General features: G+C 38.6%; 1 protein-coding gene across 2 annotated transcripts in view; it reads left to right on the forward strand.

Annotated features, from left to right (window-relative positions):
• Window positions 1-1,751: 1,751 nt before the first annotated feature.
• The window catches only part of CDYL (chromodomain Y like), a 104,622-nt gene continuing 83,852 nt past the window's right edge, over window positions 1,752-22,521 (forward strand). For both annotated transcript variants that reach the window (XM_039712139.1, XM_039712140.1), the window contains exon 1: window positions 1,752-2,090. In XM_039712139.1, the coding sequence (XP_039568073.1) occupies window positions 2,067-2,090 (24 nt within the window). In that variant the 5' untranslated portion in view covers window positions 1,752-2,066. The remainder of the gene's footprint in view (window positions 2,091-22,521) is intronic.

The raw sequence follows: 22,521 nt of genomic DNA on the forward strand, positions 1-22,521 counted from the left end.
GCGTAGTCAGAACACTAAAAACTACTGTTAACTGAGCTTTGGCTCTTTCCTTGACATACAAAAAATGTAGAAGTACTGATCAACAGTACTTCTTTTGAATAATCCAGAAAATCAAAAAGCTTAAGAGCTGGTTTACTGCAATGGTGAGACCCTTAGTACAGATTAAGATGCTCTATTTTTATGCCTTTGCAAAGCGAAGTAACTTCTTCAGCAACCACTGCTGCCATCCCTTTGCTATCATGTGAATACTGATTACCTTCAAAGACTGTCCTTCAAAGGGAGGCTACAACAGTGACTTTACTCTGTGTACAGCTCAAAAAGGATTTGGCCCACCTCTTAGGAATGGTGATTTAATGCTCATCTCCAGAAGGCACAACAGAGTTTACTACATCTTAACCATCTTAATTTTGTATGTAGGCCCATCTTTCCACCAACGATCCTGCTCGTGTCACTGAACGACCCCTTCATTCACCACCTTAGATTAAGCCTAGCCTTTAAAGATATCTAGGAGTGGATTAAAAACCTCTTTGTAGACTAGTTAGAAGACCATGAAAGTATGAGAAGTATGAAAGTTCTTAAATGTTTTATCTGCACAAATTATGTCCATCTTGAAGTCCAGTACAGAATTTCAGTTGTCCAGATGAAGGATGTTGACCTTGGAGACACTGACATATTTGTCATAAAGAATGGGCAGATTAATCAAGTCTGAGAAAGGAATCTCCAGGTCTTTCTACATAAATCATCCAAAGCCCATAAATGGACCAACGTTTTCTGAATGACTATCTGCTGGACAATGGTCCAAAACTTGTCAATCAAAGTAGAACATTTGAGAACATTTTTTTACAAAGACCTTTAAAAGACTTTGAAAGAAAAATAAAAAACTTCGGTCAAAAACAAGTTGACTCAATGGGTTGGTTGATTACACAAATGTGACGAACTCTGCGCCAACCTGTGCTGTTCTGTGGCAACGAACAGCTCCCTGGTGTGGCATGGAATAGGAAACACTCACTGGAGCAAACACTGCGGTATGACACAGCACACAGTTTGGCATTCCTGGCCTGACACAGGTTTTGCCCCACTCTTCAGTCCTTTTGAGATCAGAACTATGCCTTGAAGAATTCTCTCTCGAAGAAGTAACTCGTTACATCTTCCTTTGCACAACGAAGCCTTCCCTTCATCAGCTTCACGGCTAGCTACACAGCCCCTCATGTGAGGCACCCCTAGACGACGCACGAGGTGACGCGAACAGGTTGCGGGGTGTAACTAGCCATGCACTCATGAGCAGGTCAGCAGTTCAGCTGCTTTCTGTCGGCCCATCATCCCACGGAGGCCTTGGCGGGGCCTTCCCGGCTTGGCAGACGCGGTCAGCCGGGAGATGGAAGGCACATATCCGGTGCTGGCAGCCACCGTCGAGGGCTGTTTAGTTTCTTTTACGGCAAAGGCATCCAACCAAGGAAGTTCGGACGGGCAAGAAGCGCGTGCGGACGCGTTATACATGGCACCGCCGTAGGGCGACGGAGCGGGCGACGGTGGAGCCCGCGGGGGCGCGCAGCTCGGAGGGTCGCGGAGGGGCGGCCGCGGGCGGGGACGCGCGGGGGCTCGGGGGCGCGCCGCGGCGGGGGGGGCGGCTGGTGGAGCCGGCGGGGCGGAGAGCGGTGGTTCGCGTGTGGCGCTGCCTCTCTGCGCTCGATTAGTGTTCCTGGGGAGGGAGCGAGCGAGTGTAGCCGCCGGCGGCCGGAGGGGTGCGCCGCCGCCAGCGCCAGCAGCAGCAGCAGCAGGGGCAGGAACAGGAGCACCTCACTGGCATTTAACGAGCGGAGCTGCTAGTTGCGCTGGAGAGAGACGCGCAGGGAGGAGGAGGAAGAAGAAGAGGAGGAGGAGGAGGACGGGAAGAGGAGAAGGAGGAGGGGAAGAGGAGGAGGAGGAGAAGAAGAAGAAAAAGAAGAAGAAGAAGAAGAAGAAGACGAGGAGGGAGAAGAGGAGGAGGAGGCCGCCAAACGGACACCAACTGAAACAAAAGTATTTCCGAACCAGCACCCAACTCCACCTTGTGAGGCTCCCACAGCATGGCTTCCGAGGAACTCTACGAGGTAAGAGCCCCCGAGCCCCGCCGGCCCTGCCCCCGGCCCCGCCGGCCACCCCACCCCGCCGCACCGCACCCGAGAGCGTTTTTGTTGCTCCCCGGGAGCGCCGCCGGGCTTGTCACCCACACTTGCCGCGGCTGCTGCCCCTTCCCGCTGGGCCCGGCGCCTGCGTGTGTGCCCAGCCTGGCCCCCCGCCCCCCCTTCCCTCCCCAGTTTTGCTGGAGGAGGACGGAAATGTGACTGAACGGAGGAGACGGCAAAGTGTTACCGTGGCCTGCGCTCCCCCCCGGTCCTTTCCCCACGTTCACACAACACTTTGACTCCGGGAGGAGAAGGGGGGTGCTGGATGGGGCGAGCAGCGCTGACAGCCCCGGCAGCGAGCACGTCGAAGTGCGAGCCCGGCGCTGTGCAAAAATGTGGGCAAAGCCGAGTTATTGCCTCTGTCCGGGCCGGGGGGGGCGGGGGATGAGGACGAGGAGGAGGGCAGAGGGGCTTTCCTCTTGGATTTGTGTCCATACCAAAGTCCTGTGCCACCATCGTGTGCCTTGGCCGTGCGGCAAGCTGCGGCGGTGCAAAATACTAAAATTTAAACTCCTCGGCTCTTCGTGCTCCATCGATAGGGTTGAGGTTGCGAGAGAAGCGAAAAAGATTGAAAGTTAAGGCTTTGACACGCCATCCTTCACTCGTCACTCGGGAGGTGGTCAAAGCGTGTGCTGACGGGAGAGGGAGGTCTGGGGGTGAAGAAGGGAACGAGGTGACAGCCGAACTTTGAGTTTCCTATCTCATGTCTGGCAATTTCACATCCTTGCCCTTAACTGAAAAGCATCATGGTTCTCTTGGATTGAACTTCCTTGTTTTTATTTTTGCAAGAAGTTATCCCCGGGAGTGAAAAGCCATTGTTGTTTTGGAGCTGTTCTTGCCTTTTGGGTAGAGAAGTGGCTTCCCAAAACCAAAAATGCTCTTATCTGATAGTTAATATGCATCCAGACAGTGATCTATTTAAAAAATATATCCAGAGGCTGGAACTCTTAAGGTTAAAAGGAGGCAGATAGCCTTCAGGACACTTGACAGAAGATGTCTTACTGTATAGCTGGTGCACATGTATCTCTCAGTAATTGAGTTACATCTGTGATGCCATCGGTGAACAGACTCTGCAGAAGCCCGTGGAAGGTGCCCTGGGTGGGCTTGTATTTTAAGCAAGTTGGCTGTCGGCAGAGGTGCTGAACGGTAGACTAGGAAGAAGACCGAAGGCCTGTATTCCCAAGACAGATAAATCATGGTTAATTGCTCTGCAAGTTTCCCCATCCTCACAATGTAGCTTAAGCCAATCTTGAAGGGATCATCCCTGGAAGTAGGAGAGAAATTTACAGACACTCTGCATCTCAAGGGATTGCCAAAAACTTCCTTTGACTTTGCGAAAAGTTCTGTTGGGTTTGTGGAGTTGGGCCTGTAGCCTGTGCTGAGACCAGTTCTTGCTCTTCCTGTGTTGCTGTGTTTGATCAAAGATGGACAATGAGATGTTGGTCTTGATGGGCACGAATAAATGACCAGGAAAATTCTGTTGGCTGGGCATTGGACTGAGGCTAAGAATGACCATTGTGCATGACTCTTCTTGGCTGTCTTAAGTTGTGTTCAAAATGTTGACTTGTTGGCTCGATAGTCTGTGGGGCAGAGTTGTCCTCTGGGCAGGTGGCGCGTAGTGGCCATTGCACAAATGCCACTCTTGAAAAACACCCGAAGGGATACTTTTAAATTTTAAAAATCGGACACATCCTTTAATAGTGCAAGTGCAAAGTTAAGATGCCAAAATTGGTAATGCTTTTGGACTCGCGTGTGGTCAAGCTGTCTCTTTTTTCTAAATTGTTGCTAATTTTTGACAAGTTTTGTCTTATAATGAATTTTCTAGCCATGTCTGAAAAACCATAAAATAATAAATGATTTAAATATAGTGAGCACTAATTTGGGAAGGACATAGTTGTGACTAGACCTGAAATGATATTTTTTAAGTAATTTAAAGTGTTTTGTGTACTGCCTGTGTTATTGATGGTGGGTTTTCTTCTGTTTTGTGGTTGTCTTATTTATAGCTCATGCCATACAGTAGTGTTTGAATCTGGTGTTTGAAATCTGCTGCCATTTGTTATACTTCCATTTTTCCTTCTGGATCTTGATCTAGTGTCTTGATCAAAAAAATGTTGTGTAATCTATTTGCAATTGTTAGCTTAAGTACGAATGCCAACTATTTCTGCTGATATGTGTCATGGTTCTTCCAAAATACAAATGAAAAATCCTCTTATAAAAAATGAAGGTAAGTTCATTTTTCTTTTTTTTTCCTTTTTTTTTAATCTTAATGCATTCACTTATTTGTTGGGATTCTTTTTATTCTGAGTGTCATCCCTGAAGAGAGGGAGCTGATCTCTATGTAGGCCAGTGATTTCGAATTCAAAGATCAAGACCTTGAAATCTACTAATGGATTGGCAGTGTGACTGGGGCTGGCTGTGTATCCTCAATGTCATTTGTTCCCATGCATTTTAGAGGTTGTGCTGATGACTACCAACTATTTTTTGCCTTTTTTTCTTTTTTTTTTTTTTTGTGACAGGGGTAGAAACATTGAAGAGACTTTTTTTTTTCTAGATGGAAAATGCAGGAATCAGAAATGTTGACACCCTCTGTTGATGAGGCAAATAACATACTTTTTCTGTTTGCAAGTTTGTTTCTTCAAGGGACAAAGTGTTTTTTAGTGAGATGGACCGACATGGCAAAGCTGGTGAACTAGACAGGTGAAGGAAAATGTAAGAAAAGGTGCATTGGATTTTTATTTCCCCAAGTTTGTTTCAACTGGCGTTGACATCTTATGGCACTTCTCTTTGTATGTGCCTGCTGCGATTTGTTAGTGTGGTTTTTGAAAAATCCTTTGTACAGCCTTTGGCCAAATGGTAGGGTTACTTTCTTCTTCAATGTGACAACTTTCCTTTGGCTTACTGACCTGTTTCCCACTAAACACTGTTACTTGTTCTCATCATCTTCACTGGAGTAATTAGAAGTAGACCTCATTTCCAAGGTTCTTTCAGAAGCAAACTATGTTTGCTCTCTCTTCAGTAAAATCCCTTGACCTCCTTTGTCAAACTCTTGCAAGTGATGTCTGGGATTGAAGTCATCCTGAGTTGTGGTTGGCATGACAAGTTTGTTTGATGAAATGTGGAAATGATTCCATACAAGTGCTCTGTGGGAGAAGTGTGTGCTAGCCAGCCGGTCAGATGTACCGAGTCGTGGTCGGTAGACAACTGCCAATCTGTGCTGAGTTTGGAAGAGTCTCTTTCTCATAAAATTTAATAATTTGTTTTTGTATTAGGTGAGGTGGAATGCATTGAAGTTTTCACTGTTGGACATTGTATCTAGTCAAATTACTGAGTGTTTCTGCCTTTCCTCAGGGAACTACTGGTGCAGCTGGTACCCATAATATACATGGCCCACTGGATCCATTTATGTAACTCTGGCTAGGCTTGGGCCATGATTGCTACTCATGTCTAAACATTTTTACTGGGTTTTACTGATAAGTAAGCAAAAGAGTTTGTGTAAACTTTGCTGGTGTACCTATGCCTTCATACCTTTTCTTCACTCTGTTTCACATTGGCATTGGTCATGAACCTAGTGTTTTAAGGTGTCTTAACCAATTTCCATTAAAATATTACAGATTAACATATTGAAAGTCCTGTACTTCAGAATTATACATTTTTGTATGTTTTATAGAATGGAAAATACATATTTTTTTGATTCTTGCATTGCCTTTCAAAAAACATAAGCATTTTTTCATACTGGTGTCTAATATTCTCAAGGTGATACTTCACTTCCAATGATGATTCAGTACTTTTGGTTTTATTTTTAGAACTAAAGCCTTTGACATTAAATTATACAGATACAGTGAAATTACAAACTGAAACAAATTTCAGGAGCAACTGGCTGAAGTTCTATGGCCTGGCATTAAGCTGTGTGTTGGGTTTAATCACCTAATAAGTAAGCCCAAAGACACGTATTCCAAGAAAATTTAAGCTTTGTATATAGAGTAGTGGCCACAAGTCAAAAGAAGTGATCCTGTGGGCTGTTCTTCATTGAGTGTGCTAGTCTTTTAAATGATAGAGTGTAGAAAACTGTTGGGGAAATGCTATCATTTTGTCGAAAATTCGATACTGCATAGGAATTACTCACTTAAACCCAAAGATTCTCTCACGGCCCTAGTAACACTGCAGCGATCGAATCTTCATCATGTTTTGTGTGCATTTACTGGAAAGTTTAAACATTGGTTTTGCTAAAGTTAACTGAAAGGGTAAATCCATTATCTGCAGTATGCAGCTTGGAGTTGTAGTTTTTAATAGCTATTTGATGAAAAATTACTATTAACAACAAGTTAGAATTGGCTGTTCAGGCAATAGCCATTTTTTTCCTCATTGAAATGGGTTGTTTTCATTCAACCTGTCTTGCAGGAATTCCAGATTGTCTTGGGATCTGTCTGCTGCTGCTTTTTTCTGATGTGTTGATTCCCAAGACCTTGGTTAAAGATCTTGTTCATAAGGAGGGATTTATAGTTATTAGGGTGTAATGCCTGAGTTTTTATGAGTTTATTTTGACAACTGGTGGAAATGTTACTGCTTGTTTCAGGAGAGGTAAAAGACACGAAATTTACTTGACTGACCCTACCCAACTAAGACAGACCAGGAATTTACATCAGATGTGTTTGTGTTGCTTCCACTCTTTAGGAGCTATACATCTGACTTAAAATAGAGTTGAGCATTAGCTGTTCATCCTCCATAGGTGACTTTCACTTCTTTAAACTGGAGCACGAATGCAAGAGCACTGCAGGAATGGAGCCATCATATTTTGTGTAAGAAACTTGACTTTTCCATGTCCCTTGCCAAGCTGCTTTTAACCAGCTTGATTAGCCCCAGAACTCTGGATAAAACTGGGGGCTAGTGTCCTGTCTTCTGGTGCTGCTGCAGGGGAGGTGCCTGAGCTGCCCCTGGGGTTTTCTCCAGTGTGCCCTGCCCTCCGTGGTGCCACTGGCCTGGCAAGGCTTGGGGCTGCTCCCAGGGTGAGCTCAAACACATGCAAGGAAAGGAGTGAACCTCTGTGTCCTGTGTGGGACACAAATGGTTCACAGATATGGAGATGTCTTAGCAGGTTTTATGCACAAAACTCCTTTGTATGTACATGTACAAAATCAGTATAGTAAAAAAAAAATTTGTTTTCTTTGTATTATTTATTTTGAATTGCTCATGTCCATCACGGATGAAAAAAAAGACGGAAGGGAGGGAAAGTGGGAAAGATGCCTCATCCATAAAGCCTGTGAAGCTCTGATAATTCTTAACCTTCACAGTCTGTCTTTTACTGTGATTTAATTTATTGAGTTTTTTGGTCAATCAGAGATTTATTACTGTAGTGCCAGTCACGTTTAGAGTTACAGAACAATTACTTCCAACTTGCAAGACTGTGCTATCACAGAAGGTTGCTTCCACTATGCTGATGTTCAGTACCTCTTGAATGAGGATAAATTATCGGGCACAAAGAACTTAATGAGACTTGCCAGAGCCCCTTGTTCTTCAGGAAGGTTGGCGGAGCTGGAACAGCATCAGTGATGCTGTGTCCCTTTTAGACTTCTCAGTAGGTGCAGCTTCATTTCTTCTGACTGCTGCAGCATTTCTGATCTATGCCAAAGCAATAGGAAAAACCAATGTACTAACAGTCATACTTTCATCTTATTCAACCAGACTGTGTGATAACTGGATGTGCAGATCTGTTGGATGTAACAGATAAGCAGCCCTATAATGCCACTCTTATTCTTCTGTAATAAATTTCAAATCTGCTGTAACTGGGCAGTGTATTATTTTTGTGTATCTGTTGGAAGCACAAGCTCCACAAACTGTATTTGCAGGGTAAAAAGGGATGCACAAGTCTCTCCCTGTTCTCTTCTATGCCTATGAGGTTTTGAATGGCTGGATACCACGTGATAGATATTATGGGTCAATAAATACAGGGTTGATTATTTTTTTAACCTTAGAATAAAATATTTGTATTTATAATCAGCCTACCATGTGGTTTCTCTGACAGTATGCTGTCAGTCCAGAAAATATCTTAAAAGTTCAGTATTTTATATTATCAGTTGTATTTTCTAGAGTTGTTGTATCTCTCTAAGAAGAGCTTTTATTTTTCCGATTTCTGATCAGCTTTTAATATTTACACACAAGAATTTTGTGCTCTTCGAAATTATTTCTTTGAACTTCTCTCCATATTACTTAGAGGAAAAGAAAACTGGTATGTTACTGGCTCAGTACACTGTAAAGACAAAAATATTTACTGTTTTCATAAACATCCTCAGAAGATTTACATGTGTCCCTTAATGGTGACCTGTGGCGGATATTTTTCAAGGCATCTATTCATATGTATGAATACACAGGATGGACATGGATTAAAAAGCATATTTTAATCATAGATTTACATTTTTAAGTTACTTTAAAGCCACATTGGTAGGATTAATTGTAAAATAAAGCAACTATTTTCTAAGTATCTTTTAACTGTAAATTAGTTCTATTGAATAGTGGAACTATGTAACTCCGTTTTGTTGTGGTTCTTCAGTGAGGCTTCACATTTTATTATCACAGTATATAAAATGAATTAGTAAAGCTCAGATCAAATCTTTCTTCTTGGCCATGTTAAGTCTGAGGGTTTGTTTCATTTCTTTTGTGGGGAAAGATAAAGTATATATTCAAGTGGCCTAACCACATTTGTAGTTGTGCTTCTCTAACTCTTCTGCCCCCACAGTTTGTTACGCCTTTAAAGGAAATTAAGTGTTAATGTTAGTTCTTTGCTGATTGTCATGGTAGCAAATGAAAAATCAAAACTCTGTTATTTTTTTAATATCCTGGATTCAAAGGGAAGGAACTCTTCTCTTCTCTTCTCTTCTCTTCTCTTCTCTTCTCTTCTCTTCTCTTCCTTTTCTCGTTGTTTGGATTGGTTTTTTGTTCAAATGACTTTGTGATTTTTATTTTGTAGAGACATTTAAATACTTCTCTAAGCATCTTCACTTCCTGTAAAATACTGGTTTATGAAAATTTGCTTGGTTTAGGGAAAAAATCTGGCTTTGCTTCAGAGATGCCACAGTTTAAAGCGAGTTGAGGGAAGTATATTTTGATGTATTTATCACAGAAAAATGTTATATGTACATGTTGTAAACACATATGTAGGGGAACCATTGAGGTAGATTCTTAAGAGTGTTGAAATGGATATATACCAACTTCAAAGTGTTTTCAAGACTATGATATTGTGTTCAGTGGGTATTCAGAAGTCAGTAATTTATGAAGTTCCTTCCATTAAATGCAGTTCTTCAATGAAGCATCATCAGAATATTGATAACATTTTTGTTATCAGTAACTAGATGTATGAAGGGTAGAAAACAATTCAAAGTTAACTTTTGAGAGTTAACTGAAGTATAGTTTGGCTAGTTGCTAAATCATGCTGATTTGTTGTGTTTTGATTTCAGCACCTGATTTTCCCTTGTTCTCTGTATGTATAAAACACAGCTCCTGACAGCACAGTGTGACCATTCCATTTTACTTTTGTGTCGAGGTCCCTTACAAAGTTAAAACCAACAGACCTAGGATTATGTCTGTAAGAAATAATGGGAATGTAAGGCTCTGTGTACTGACATAAAAGATCCATTCAGTTCAGCACCCCAATTCCTATCACAGGTCCATAATGTAGAGCAAAAAAATGGGAAATGTGGCACAGCAATAGTCACTGGGAACTTTCATGGCTGGCTTTGTTGGGACAAGGCAGATTTCAGCCTTGCTTATAAAATACTGGCACCATAACCTGAGCTGCCCAGATGTTCCAAGCCCACGTTCATTACCTGCAGATATCTGCCAGGGGCTTGTGCCTGCAGGCCGCAAAGACATTGCTGTTCCTGAATTCTGTGTTAACTTGAACCCAGATTTTTCAAGAAGAGGTTCTTAGTATGTGATCAAACAAAACAAACTCTAACTCTGTGTAAAACTTCAAGTCGTCAGCTTGAGGTTGTATGCTCTACCTACAGAGTCTTCAGCACAGACTTGATGTGCTGAAGGACTAGCCCAAAATAAGGTCTAGCTGGCAGCTGTGTGTGAGTACACTCAGCCTAGAAAATTTGAAGAGAGGAATGTGCCCACAAAATAAGACAAATTGTAATAGCACTTGTAATAATAACTCTAGGAATTAATCTCATTATTTGAAGTTACTACTATTTTGTAAGTATAAACCATAGTAGATTGTACTGAAATATAATATATAAAGTTAGAGAGACTGATGGAAAACCTTTTTGAGACCAGAAAAAAACCAGCATTTTTTCTCCTCTGTAGGCTTTTTGCCATGTAGTTACTTTATAACTTAACTCTTAGGTGGCCAGTCGTGTTTTCAAGACTAGCACATTTTTTCTCACTTATTTAGGTTAGGACCAAACTTGATCTTGGATTAGCAGTGCTTTCAAAGAACAAAGAAACGTAAAGTAAGAGCGATGATGTTTACATCAGACAGAATCTTGAGCTTTTATTCTTAGTGTATTTTTCTGTGGAATTAGTTTGTAAATATAGTTATGCTAAATAGATATATTCAAAGCAAGTTGTCAGTTGAGTGAGCATTTCCAGCAAAAAAATTTCTAATGTTTCCTGAAAATGATGCTTTGACCTCAGCTTGCCACCATCTTTTGCAACTGAAGGAGTAACTAACTAGATGTCCAAGCATTCCCAAGTGGAACAGAAGATTTAATGGAGTGCACTTTTAGAGCAGTCAATCAATTTTCACTTGTGATGTAGCAAAGTCAGAAGTTTCAAAGAGAAAATTTAAACTGTCAGTGCACATCGGTGCACATCAGGGTTTTTGTAATAGAGAAGGTTAAAGCCCAGCTTTGAAATTTTTTCTCCTCTTTGTCTGGTTCATGTGCTAAGTGTTATGTGCTTTGGGTTTTGATTTGATTGTACAAAAGGGAATGTGTTGAGTGGGAGGAAAAAAGGACACTTGATCTCTATTTGGGTTTAATCTGGAAAAAACTTCCATAAGACAACATACTACGGAAGTCTAGGACAAGTTTATCATTATATGACTTTTGAAGGCGTCGGCTTCCAGAGAATTAACATTGGCATGAGCTGTATTTTTACCCAGGTCATCAAGGAATGATCAATAAGAACAAAGAATTTTTTTTTTCCAGATGCCAAAAGCAAGTAGGTTAGCTTCCTGTTTCAAAAGATCCATCAGTGTTTGAGATTCTATTTCACTCCTGTTAGAGGCATCTCTCTTCTAGCAGGACAGCTCCTTAATTGATTTGTTTTTCCTCTCTCCCACATTGTACTCATCAGCTCTCCTGAGGTTTGTGCTTGTTTATTTAAACTACCCAAGAATAAAATATTAGGTTCTGAATGAGAAGATGGAAATCATTGTATTTGAGGATGCTTCTTTGAGATGTGATGTTGTAGGAGTGTTAAAGCATGGAAGCTGGTGGATCAAACAGGTGTTGATTTGACAGCTTATGGCTACAGAAACCAAATGGATATAAAAGGTTACAACTTCACAAAACTTTAAAACTATACAAACATAGGATCTTGTTCATTTTTTCATCAGCAGAATACACATCACAGGTGTAGGCAACCTGTACCATGCTTTTCTACTTTCTTAACAGTAAAGATTTAATAACATGGTTGCTTGTCTTTTATTGGATTTTTATTTTAATTGCTTATTGAGGAAAATCATTAAAACACCTTATCTTTAAAAAACAATTCTTTACAAAGATCAATTCAGACTTTAAGTTCAGTTTTTCCCTGAAACTGGTGTAATGCACAAGTATATTGAATAAGATGGTGTTTTGGGGGTTATCTATGCATGCCACAAAACACAGATTTAGTGGGGAAATAGAATGAACGCTGGGATATGAAATAGTTTCTGTCCCCATGACCATTAGGTTTTGAGCCACTCATAGTGACAGATGAAACTTTACTGTTTTTCATTTATATCTATGCCCATATTATTTTCCTATGTTTATCCAGATAAAATCACTTGCTATGCTCGGTTCTTCATACCCTCAGATACTTATGACAATAAAGCACTGAGGGACAGCTGTCAGTTAGGTTATACTTAAAGAGTGTGAGATGTATTTTTTCAGTACAGGCGAACATCTTAGTTAAACATAATGCTAGCATTCTTCTGTAAAATGTGAGGTTCTTTATTGTTGTGTGTTGTTTGAATATATTGAGTATTAATTGAGTTATCCAACTCTAAGTTCCTTTTTTAAGCAATTACAAACCAGTTTATCCTAAAAATTAAATCCTTCACACCTGAGCATATATATAGATATAGATATAGATATCTAATCAAAACTAAGAAATGTAACAAAACTGATTCTTTGCATGCACACAAAGTAATTTCTTTATTATGGGATTCTTACTGTCAAGCAAAAATCATGGGAATTAATGAATCATCATTCTAGCCTATAGGTCTCTATATATGGGTTTATTATTTCTATTAATAAAATAATGCTTTATTTGGCCCTTTATTTTTTATGTGTGCTTGTTTATATTGATGAAGCTGGAACTAAAAATGTGTGACTAAAGGTGATTAATTTGGAGAAAGGGATTTTATTTCTCCATATGCTAAATAAAGACTTAAAGTATACAGAGACAGTAAATTATGAGAAGGGGAGAAGAAAATAGTGCTTGACTGTAGAACCAGTGGAATTTTATCTTGTGCTTGTCACTAAATTAATGCTCCCTTTCTATTAATTTGTCCCTTTTGTCCAGTATTTGAATTCTACCTACCTAATGTCTTTTCACTACCTGCCTCTCTCATTTTCAGTCAGACAACCAGGAAATTCTTTTTCCGTCCAACTTTCAGAAAAGGGCACTTTCAGTGTGGAATTAGTTGCCTATTGATTTTAAAATAATTGTTTTCTGTTTTTCTGGAGGAATCTGGAAATTGGTTATATAGTGGAAGAAAGGCCTATGCATTAAAATTGCTTTATCTTTTGTAGGAAGATGGGTAGGCAGGGGTTGTTGAGTGCAAATGGAGGCTCTCAATGGAGGTCACCTGAGTGCTGTCTCAAAAAGTGTAATTCTCTCTTTTCTCTGTCACAGTCTAACGCTGAGCGTATCACTCAGACTCAGTATGTCAGAGATGATTGCTCATCTCCTTGACAAAGTTTGAATCCCTGAGCCAAAGCACAAGCAGAATAAAGCCTTTTCTTTTTTGTTTTTCTTTTTCCCCCCCAGGTAAATATTGTCGGAACATCTTAGAATAAAGTAGAGCAGGCTAATTTGGTCTGATAAAGAGAAGCTATGCTGCAAGTAAAAGCCTCATACAGACCTGTCCCCTTTTATGTTGGTATTTGGTTTGGTTTTCATGGGGCTAACTGCAGAGAGGTGTTCAACTTTCATGCAACTTTTTTTGTGTCCTCTGCAGTCAGTGAGGACTTCAGGCCACAAGGTCCTTTAGACCATTTAAGTGAAATTTCTCTAAAAGGTCATAGACTTCACCCCTTCCTCTGTAAAAAAATACAGAAAAGCTAATTAAGTTAATTTAGTCAGTTAAGTTAAATATACTTAAATGTGGCCTCCTAAGCAGTTAGGTTTTGTTTCCTTTTCCTACAGTCTTCTGATCCTAATGCAGGATAATACCCAACTTTTCATTCATTATAGGCTTTCCCTCGGGGCTGTAAATTGTGTTAGTAGGTGAGTGTTGCTAAGGGATTGTACTGTTGGAGCATAAAGAGTTTAGGCATATGGTGTAAGCTAGGCTTGTTATCTGAGTGACAATAACTGATCAAGTTATGTTTTTAAATAATTGTTATATTTTACTTCCTTTTATATTAAATCTCAGAAGGTGTTTGAGTGGCTACGCTTTATGATTGACTTCAGTTGTCTTTGCTCGCATTGCTCAGCTGTTCCTTCTGTTTGAGCCACAACAGCAGCTTGGCCATGTTTTAAGAGGATTGGAAAATCGATCTGGCATCATTAAAAACAACCAAACAAAAAACTGTGGCTCAGAAATGTTTGTTTGGTTGAAGCAGTTTCTCAGCTTGTTTCTGTGCGTGGCCGTACATGTACTTGCCAGGATGACAAAGCAGGTGTGGAAGGTTATTGAAGCTGTTGAGCTTCTGAGTGATGGCCACAAAAAAAAACAGCCTCAGTGAGCAAGCCCTGAGACCAGGGAAAAACTCCGTGTATCCTGACAGTGTTTGTGTTGGTTTTCCCCTTAATGTTTGAATGGTGTGATATTTAACATTTAGGCGACTGTCCACTCCCAGCTGTGAGTACCAGGGCTCTCTTCTCTACAGTTTAAACAAATCTAAGTGCCACATGCACTTCGTGCCACCCCTGTCTTCCTCCTCCCTTTGCACCCGCACAGATTTCTGACGCACAGATTTCTGAATGATCATTAAGGAAACTTGCCTAGCTGAAGGTTGCCCATTGCTTTTACAGAAATAGTTTTCTGGCAATTTATTGACTGGCCAAAGTTGAAATCCAAGAGATGCTACTTCAAGGGAAGAAGCAGGAATATATGGCATGTTTGAAGAGAGACAGGAGAAAATGGGTTAGATGTGGGGGGATGGTTGCAGCAATGACTTGGCTCTGTTAAAAAAAAAAAAAAAGAATCTGTCAAACTGCAAGCTTAATTTTCAGCCGGATCAACTCGCTGGACAGACTTGCAGTGCGACTGCACGGCTTCTTGCCCGTGGCTGGAGCTGACTCAGAGCCGTGTCCCGGACTCCACCTTGAGGTCACGCAGCCCGTGCGGGATGGGCTGAGGAGCAGCGCTCCCGGAGGAAAGGGCTGCAGCACAAGATGCTGTGCTGTGTTCTGGTGGCTGGTTACCCTTCCATTTCTTCTGAAAATGCCAAACTCGTGCTTGCAAGAATTTGGGATTCCAGTTACTTCTCAGTGCTGCAAAACTTGTACAATTCCCTGAATTTTACTTTCACCACAGCAGTTGCAAAGCTTGGTGAAACTTACTGCATTTAGTGTGCTATGCAAATAATGAAAATTCTGCCGCAGTGTAAGGTTGTATTTTCCTTGTGCACCTTGATTATACTGAAACTTGCTCTGAGGCTGTTGTGCAAACCCAGTCTGAAGATGCAGGTGACGTACAAGTGTAGTTAAAAGTATAATTTATTTCTAAGTGTTCTGGTTATTCACTGAGTGGGCAGTGGGCAGGGAGTGGGATGAGACAGGATGTCTCCTTGTAGTTGAGCTCGCTTTAAGCTGCATTTCATTTAAAATGCTGATTTTCATGAAGATTATTTTTAGCCCCTCCAATGGAATTAAAGTTCAGACTATAAGTGCTGTCAATATCTTTTGGGTAGAAAAACCTAGGCTTTAATTACTTTTGGTTTCAGTTTCACCAGCAGGAGAAAATTATTTTCGTTTTGAGTGTGTTTACGTGAAGGTGGGAAAACTGATAAGGAAAGTTGACTACGTCACTCTCTTAAGTCTTTCCAATATATAAATAAAAAATGGTTAGGAAGGAAAAATATCTTTTAATACTAAAGACTTCAAGGCCAGTGCTGTGTTATGGAAGTATTTGGGAATATAGAGGTAGTAATTGAGTGAGACTTTAGAAAGTAGCTGAGTGCTTTAAATGCCCCAAATCCAATGTTCTCAGTTCTTTGTGTGTGTGTAAGCCCCTTATTTTGCTTATGTTAAGTAAAAATACTCTCTCAATTATTTCAGTATAGGTAATAATTAAGAAATTTATTATTTGGTAAATGTTATTGTAAAATACTATACTATTTATTCAGCATTTTAAAGACAATTTTATTGAAAAGATTTAATATACTTATTACAAATTCTGCATTTGTATGCAGTTTGAAAACATAAAATAGCTTAAAATATTGGTTATCCAGGGGTGTAGCACACAAAAATTAAAATTGCCTGAATGTACATTCAGATGACTCATTGTTTTAACAGGTGCATGTAGCAATAAGTGTTAAAGCTATACTTAGCTTCTAAACCAGTACAATTTAATAGTATTGCCAGCCCTTGACATTGGTCTATCATTTAGTTAAAAAAACCCAAACCAACAGATTATTAAATAAATAATTTAAAAGTAGAAAACAAGATTACAGTTGGAAAAAAAATCTATTGATCATTGTCTAGAAACTCAGTCCAATATATTCAAATTTATTTGCTTGCCAACAAATCATTGAAAACAAACAGTGAACACTTTAGACTGCTTACGTGTAAATAACTAAGTCAAATAAACTTTCAACATGCCAATTTTTATTGAGTGCCACACTTTGGTAAGAGCAGAATCGGATTATAAAATTGTCCATTATTATTGGCCCTTCCACTCCTCCTCAGTTCCAACATAGTTTTAACAGCCAACCTGGCCTAGAGACTGGGTTCTTTACTAACAGAAAACAAGGAATAAAACATTCTGGTTTTGATTTTTCACAAGATAAAAGTAAATAAATAAAGTATACACTTAAGGATAAAAAGTTGCCTCAGAAAGTTCTATAAGGTCTATATTTTCTATTTTTAGAAGCAAGGCACGTTTTCCGTAGATTTATGTGACAGAGCAGTCTTCCTCTAAATGTCTAGATGCAAAGAAACCATGCACTGTTACTTCACAGTGATTACATTAGCTGATGATTATTAACATTTTCTTGGAATTACTAATGTGTGTAGGTCATTCATCATATTTTTCTGAGGAAAAGCAATTATGTTCTCTTCAATTTTACTCTTCTGACAAAAGTGAAATGATATATAAGAACACTTCCTTGAAAATAATCAGCACTGATAGTTATGATTGCTTATTTCAATGTTCTACCAATACAGGCTTTGCCAATAATACATAATCACTCTTAACGGGAATAATGTAATAAAATAAATGTAAATATTTAATTTAAAAAAAAGTCATACAGATTTTACTGAAAATATAAAGAAAGCTGTTTTGTCTCAAAGTTATATTACTTTCAAGTAAAAGTTACTCAGGTATTTTTTAATTCCTAAAATGAAAAGTCATTAGGGATAGATATGAAACTGTCATCCTACAATAAGGCAGAGGTGAATATTCAAATGTATGAAGATTCAGAGAAAATGCCATTAACAGTAGTGGCTATTAGCTGTCACAACAAAAAGACCATTCACAGTAGATTATGTAGACTTTAATCATAAACCTTCTATCCATGGGGTTAAGAACAATATGAAAATTCTCTTATCTATTGAGAGCAAAAAAATGCCAGTAACGACATGTGTCTACTAGATCGAAACACTAATAGTTGAGACAGACATACTAAAAAAAAAGTTATACTATGATTTCTTTAAAAAACATGCTGTGAGTCAGACTGCTGTTGTTTTCTGCCCAAAATCTGGGTGTTTTGTTCTCAATTTACTGTGACTTACTGATAAATATTTCTTTATTCTGATAAAAGCAAACAAATTTAAGTTTTTCTTTAGTCTAAAGGAGACAGGATTTAAAACAAAGAAACAAAAAACCCCAACCAACTGACGATATCTAAGACATTGTAGTTTGTATTTTGTTTTGTGCTAATTTTCATTGTTTAGAAGTGAAATTTAGATAGGATAGGCCAGGATGTAACATAAGTACTAGAATGGACAGGTTGATGTTGATTGCAAAAAGAACTGTAAAAAGTTGAAATGAGAACTGCTTAGCAGAAAATTAAAGAAAGCAAAGTCACTGCTTGCCCAAGTGTTTGTGACAATTTGAACTGATCTGTACTTCTTTACTCTGAGGCTGAAAGTTCTCATTGACAAAGATACCTATGTAGGTATAGTAACCTTTTGTAAAGCACCTGCTGCAGTACTGCATGGTGTTCTGATTTCTGAAATCTATCTCTTTCCTAAGTCAACGTGGTCCATATCAAACCCATTTTAAACTGGTTGACAGATGATAAAGCAGTAATAGATTAAGGACATTCATGTTGGATTTTATAGAAGTTTTTCACAGCCCATTGCTTTGAGGATTTAGATAATGATCTAGAGGAAAATAGAATGTAATCTCTTGTAACATGCATATGTGCAAAAATGGATGGATTCATAAGTGTGAGGGATGGTCTGTGCCAAGTTAATGGGGATCATTCACGAGCATACATTAATGTAGCTGAAGATACTGTCCTGACAGCAGGGTCATACCTGCAGAATGGACAGTGGTGCTTTGGGAAGGAGTAATTTGGTGATACAATACACCAGCTAAAATGCACATTGCAGTCTCTTGGTATGGATATTGGGTATCTCAGGTGGAGTTAGGTGTGCTGTTACCTTGCTATGTAGCTTTTAGTGAGATGTTAGAAAATTGTATCTTGTTTGAACTGAAAGTGAAAAAAGCCCCAAAACCTAGGTGAACTTAAAAAGATTTAGAAAAACATGTCGAGGACAATTGCAAATATTAAAAACAAATATGTCAATAAACCCTGGCATACAGTAGGAGCCTGGAGAAGCTCACTCTATGTAGTATTTAGCAATGGTGACTGATGGCCTGTAAGTATTTATATGGGGCAAAGATTTCAGATAAAGTAGTCCTTTAGGTACACTAGGTTTTGGATGACAAAATGCAGGAACTCAGAGCTGAACTCAGGTGTATTATTTCTAGAAATATAATAAATTTAGAATTTAATTCAGTTATCTATCAGAAAAACTTATTTTTAAGAATGTTCTTATGTCAGGGAAAAAAAAACCAAACCTGTAAATTTTTCCAAAAAGATGCTTTTAGTTCTAGCACAGTATGATAATCTGATGCAGGAATTTTGGAGTGAAATTATCTCTTATACAGGAAGGCAGACTAAGTAATTGTTACTTACACAGGTAATCTACAAAATCTGATCTGAAAAGTGCTTTTGGCATCAAGGGCACACAGTGTTCCGTTGTAATGTGCACCTGTGTTTTTGTTGGGAAGGCTGAAAAAAGGGGGAAGGAGAAGGTTAGGGATGTAATGAGAGGATATAATAAAGATGGGTTTAAATTTTATTTTACACATAGAGAGGAACTAAGTATGAGATTTATTAAATCAAAATATGTGATCATCCAGGCAACACTTACATCTTCCATATAGCATTTAGAAAGATTTTTACATGCTAATTGTGTGAATTAGCAACCAGCTGGGAACAATACCCTGCTATTTGTTAAAGGAGAGACAATAAAGTTCTTCTAGACAGGAAAGAATCTACATTGTTAACAGATGACCTGAAAGTTCAGCTCATTGAAAAGGCAAATATTTTGACCAGGAGAATAATTCTTCCTGTGGAGCAGTATGAGTTGCTGTGCTAAAGCCGTACAGCTATTTTTAACCATGTCACAGCTATTGAGCTTAGTCTTCAATTTAGTTCATAAACAGTGTAAAAAAGACTAAGTAGGTCTTTCTTTTTGATGAATGTAGAGGTGAGTATGTCAGAATCTGCCTTTTTTGCAGTTTTTGTTTATTTTGTGCAATTTCTACTTTGGTTTTAACGGTTTGGATGTAGATTTTTGTCACTTGTCACTACCTGCTACATTCTGTTTTGTTGAACTCTGGAAACACTATTGCACTGGAGTAACTATGGGCAAAAGATTAAGTTGAATGTGAAATGAAGGTTGTTACGGTCTAGGGGGACAAAAGTGGAGGCTCTTTATAAAATCTAGTTCCTTCCAAATGACACTTGAGTTTTTCAAAAGTTTGTTCTTAAATACTTCTGTAGTTTAAAAAGTTTTATTCCAGTTTTGCTTGATATGTAACCTTTGAGCTTGCCTAGAGTCTTTTGGATGTTTGACTTGAGCATCAAAAATCTTTATCAGAAAATCTTTAGTTTGATTTCCTGAATTCTAGGTTTTTCTGTTTTAAATGCTGATTTTTTTTAATTTTTTTTTTTTTTTTTACTATGATAAAGGTCTCTGAATTACTTCAGTGCTTTCCAGCAGTAAAGTTGTTGCCCAAATTATGTCTGCAGGTTAAGGTTCTTCACAAGATATGTTTGTAATATAATCAATATCTTACTGAGAAATATTTGTAATAATGAAATGCTGTTTTCAAGACCTACATGTATCGTAGATTTAAGATATCTCATTTTTCAAAGACATTAGAATGGAAAATGATACATCAAGGTAAATATACTTTAACTAAACTAATGGCATCACTGACAGGCTTATGTATCTATATAGGTAGTTTTTTGTGGTAATCTCTGAATGTTATTTTGTGATGTAACTCTTGAGATTGTGTATTTAGATTCTATATGATTTTTTGGGACATGTTGCAGATTTTATGCTCAATCTGTGTATGTACATGTGTGTGTACTTTTGGGAAGAAAACAAGCATCTTGCCTCTTTAATTATCATTCCTTGCAATATGGAAAACATAAAAGAAAACGTGACCCAAACAGGAGAACAACTATGAATTGCACAGAATGCAAAGCCCTGTGGATTTTGTTTCTTTTTACTTTTGCAGTTAGTGAGTTTACTCACTGTATCTACCAAAATGGTGAAATTGGGTCAGGCCTAATTTTTTTCTTCTTCTTTCCACCACTTCCCCACTACAATGCTCATGTTTGTGGGACAATAGAAAGCAGGTATGATGTGCTAAATTTTGTGATAACTTGATGATTTGGTGGCAGGCTGAGAATAGATCAGACAACCTTTGAATATTATTCACGGAAGTGAACTAGAAGGTGTAACCACACACACAAACGTTCCTTATGTTAGGGCACATTTTAATAGTTCACCGTAACTTTTTAAAGAACTACTTTACAAAGACCATTTGACTGACCAAAAAAAGTGATACAATATAAGTGAAATTGTACTGAGTCTTCTCTGTGATACACAGTTAATTGGCAATGCATATGTGTTACCACAAAAAAAAAAACAAAACCAAAAACAAAACAAAAAGAAACATCAAATTTATCTTCCACCAAATTATGAGATGATTATTCTTGCTTGCCTGATAAAGACAATATCAACAAACCAAATTTAAGTTTGCCCCTTGTTCATATATACTACATAAATCAAATAAAACTTGAGCTATGCCTAAGCATCTTTTTTTTCTTTATAGATTTTTGTACTGCATTTTAAAAATACTGTTACTTACGTCACAAATTGAAACACATTGGATTGAGGAAATGCAAGATTAATGGTTGCCTGTGTTCTCTTAATTCTCTTTATGTCTAATTTATGCACAGACTGAATCATAGGTCTTGTGGTCAGGGAAGAAGACCATTTGCAGTCATAACTGACAGAACTAGAAAGATGCACAGCTTATCTACCCTTCCAGATGAATGCAGTGGGAAGGGGTTCTTCCCTTTTGTACTCCCAGAGGAGAAGCATAAGCCATGAGCAAAAACCTGCCATGCTTAAGTTCACCTGTTCGTCCCTATTCTCAAGGACTAGAGATTCCCACATATTTCTGAGACAATATGTTTTGATATCCTGCCCTTTCCCCATCTCCTCACTTGGGTATTCCCTCTACCAACATGTGTAGTCAGGAGACATCTTAGGGAGTTTGTCCAGCTGAAAAGTCTCCCTCATAACCCCCAATTATTTTTCTTTTTTTTCCCTCCTGTTTTGTTTAATAGTTAGTTTGAGGCCAGATTTTCTTCCACAGTCAGGTTCAGTTTAAATTTTGGCAATCCCATGTGTATTACTTTAAACAGCTGTGAAAAAGCTGTTAATCTGCTGAGTTTCTGCTGACAACTTTGGAGGTGATACAACTTCTAAACGAGACTGCCACTGTAGAGAGACTAAATATTTGCCATTATTTCACTACCTACTCACGCATAATGAAATATCTTTAAAGTGGCATGAGAATTACATCAAAGGTATAATAACTTTGTAGTAGAAACACCAACTTTTTGTATTGGTTGCAAGCATGTAGAGTGAAGTTGTTAATTAAAAACTGGAGTTGTATCTACTTAAAAATGCAAAGCATAAATTCTCAATTTTTGAGTTAAGGAAACTTCCTAGAAATTTGACTTAAGACTGTCATTTTGTCACAAGAGAGCAGAGTCGTAGTTTGCTTCTCTTACAGGATTTACTCTTTACTCATTGTTTTACTCATTTTCTTAAATTGGTTAGCATATGAGGCTCTGATGATTTGGTTGACTTTTTTTCCCTTTGCATAGTGAGAAAAATTGTGGAGTCGAGGAACTACTTCTAAGTAGCATTGCTATGTTTCACACAATCAATGTTGTGATCCACCTGTATTGGTAAGGAGTTGGGAGTTTTTTCCATCCTATCAGGCCTGTAATTCATAATAATTATTTTATTTTACTTTGCCTGCATGGATTCCAGTTATTGTGCTCAACTTCATGGGATCAATTTTGTGGGGTCTTACGTGCTTCCTAGAAGCCTTTCCTTTCACCACTTGAACTTAAGAGTACCTAAGAGAGATATATTTGCTGTCCATATAGCTTCTCTTGATGTCTCTTACCAGGCTTACAAAACAGCAGCAACC

Source organism: Passer montanus, unplaced genomic scaffold, assembly GCF_014805655.1.
Source record: "Passer montanus isolate IOZ18808 unplaced genomic scaffold, ASM1480565v1 scaffold26, whole genome shotgun sequence".
Taxonomy (NCBI): domain Eukaryota; kingdom Metazoa; phylum Chordata; class Aves; order Passeriformes; family Passeridae; genus Passer; species Passer montanus.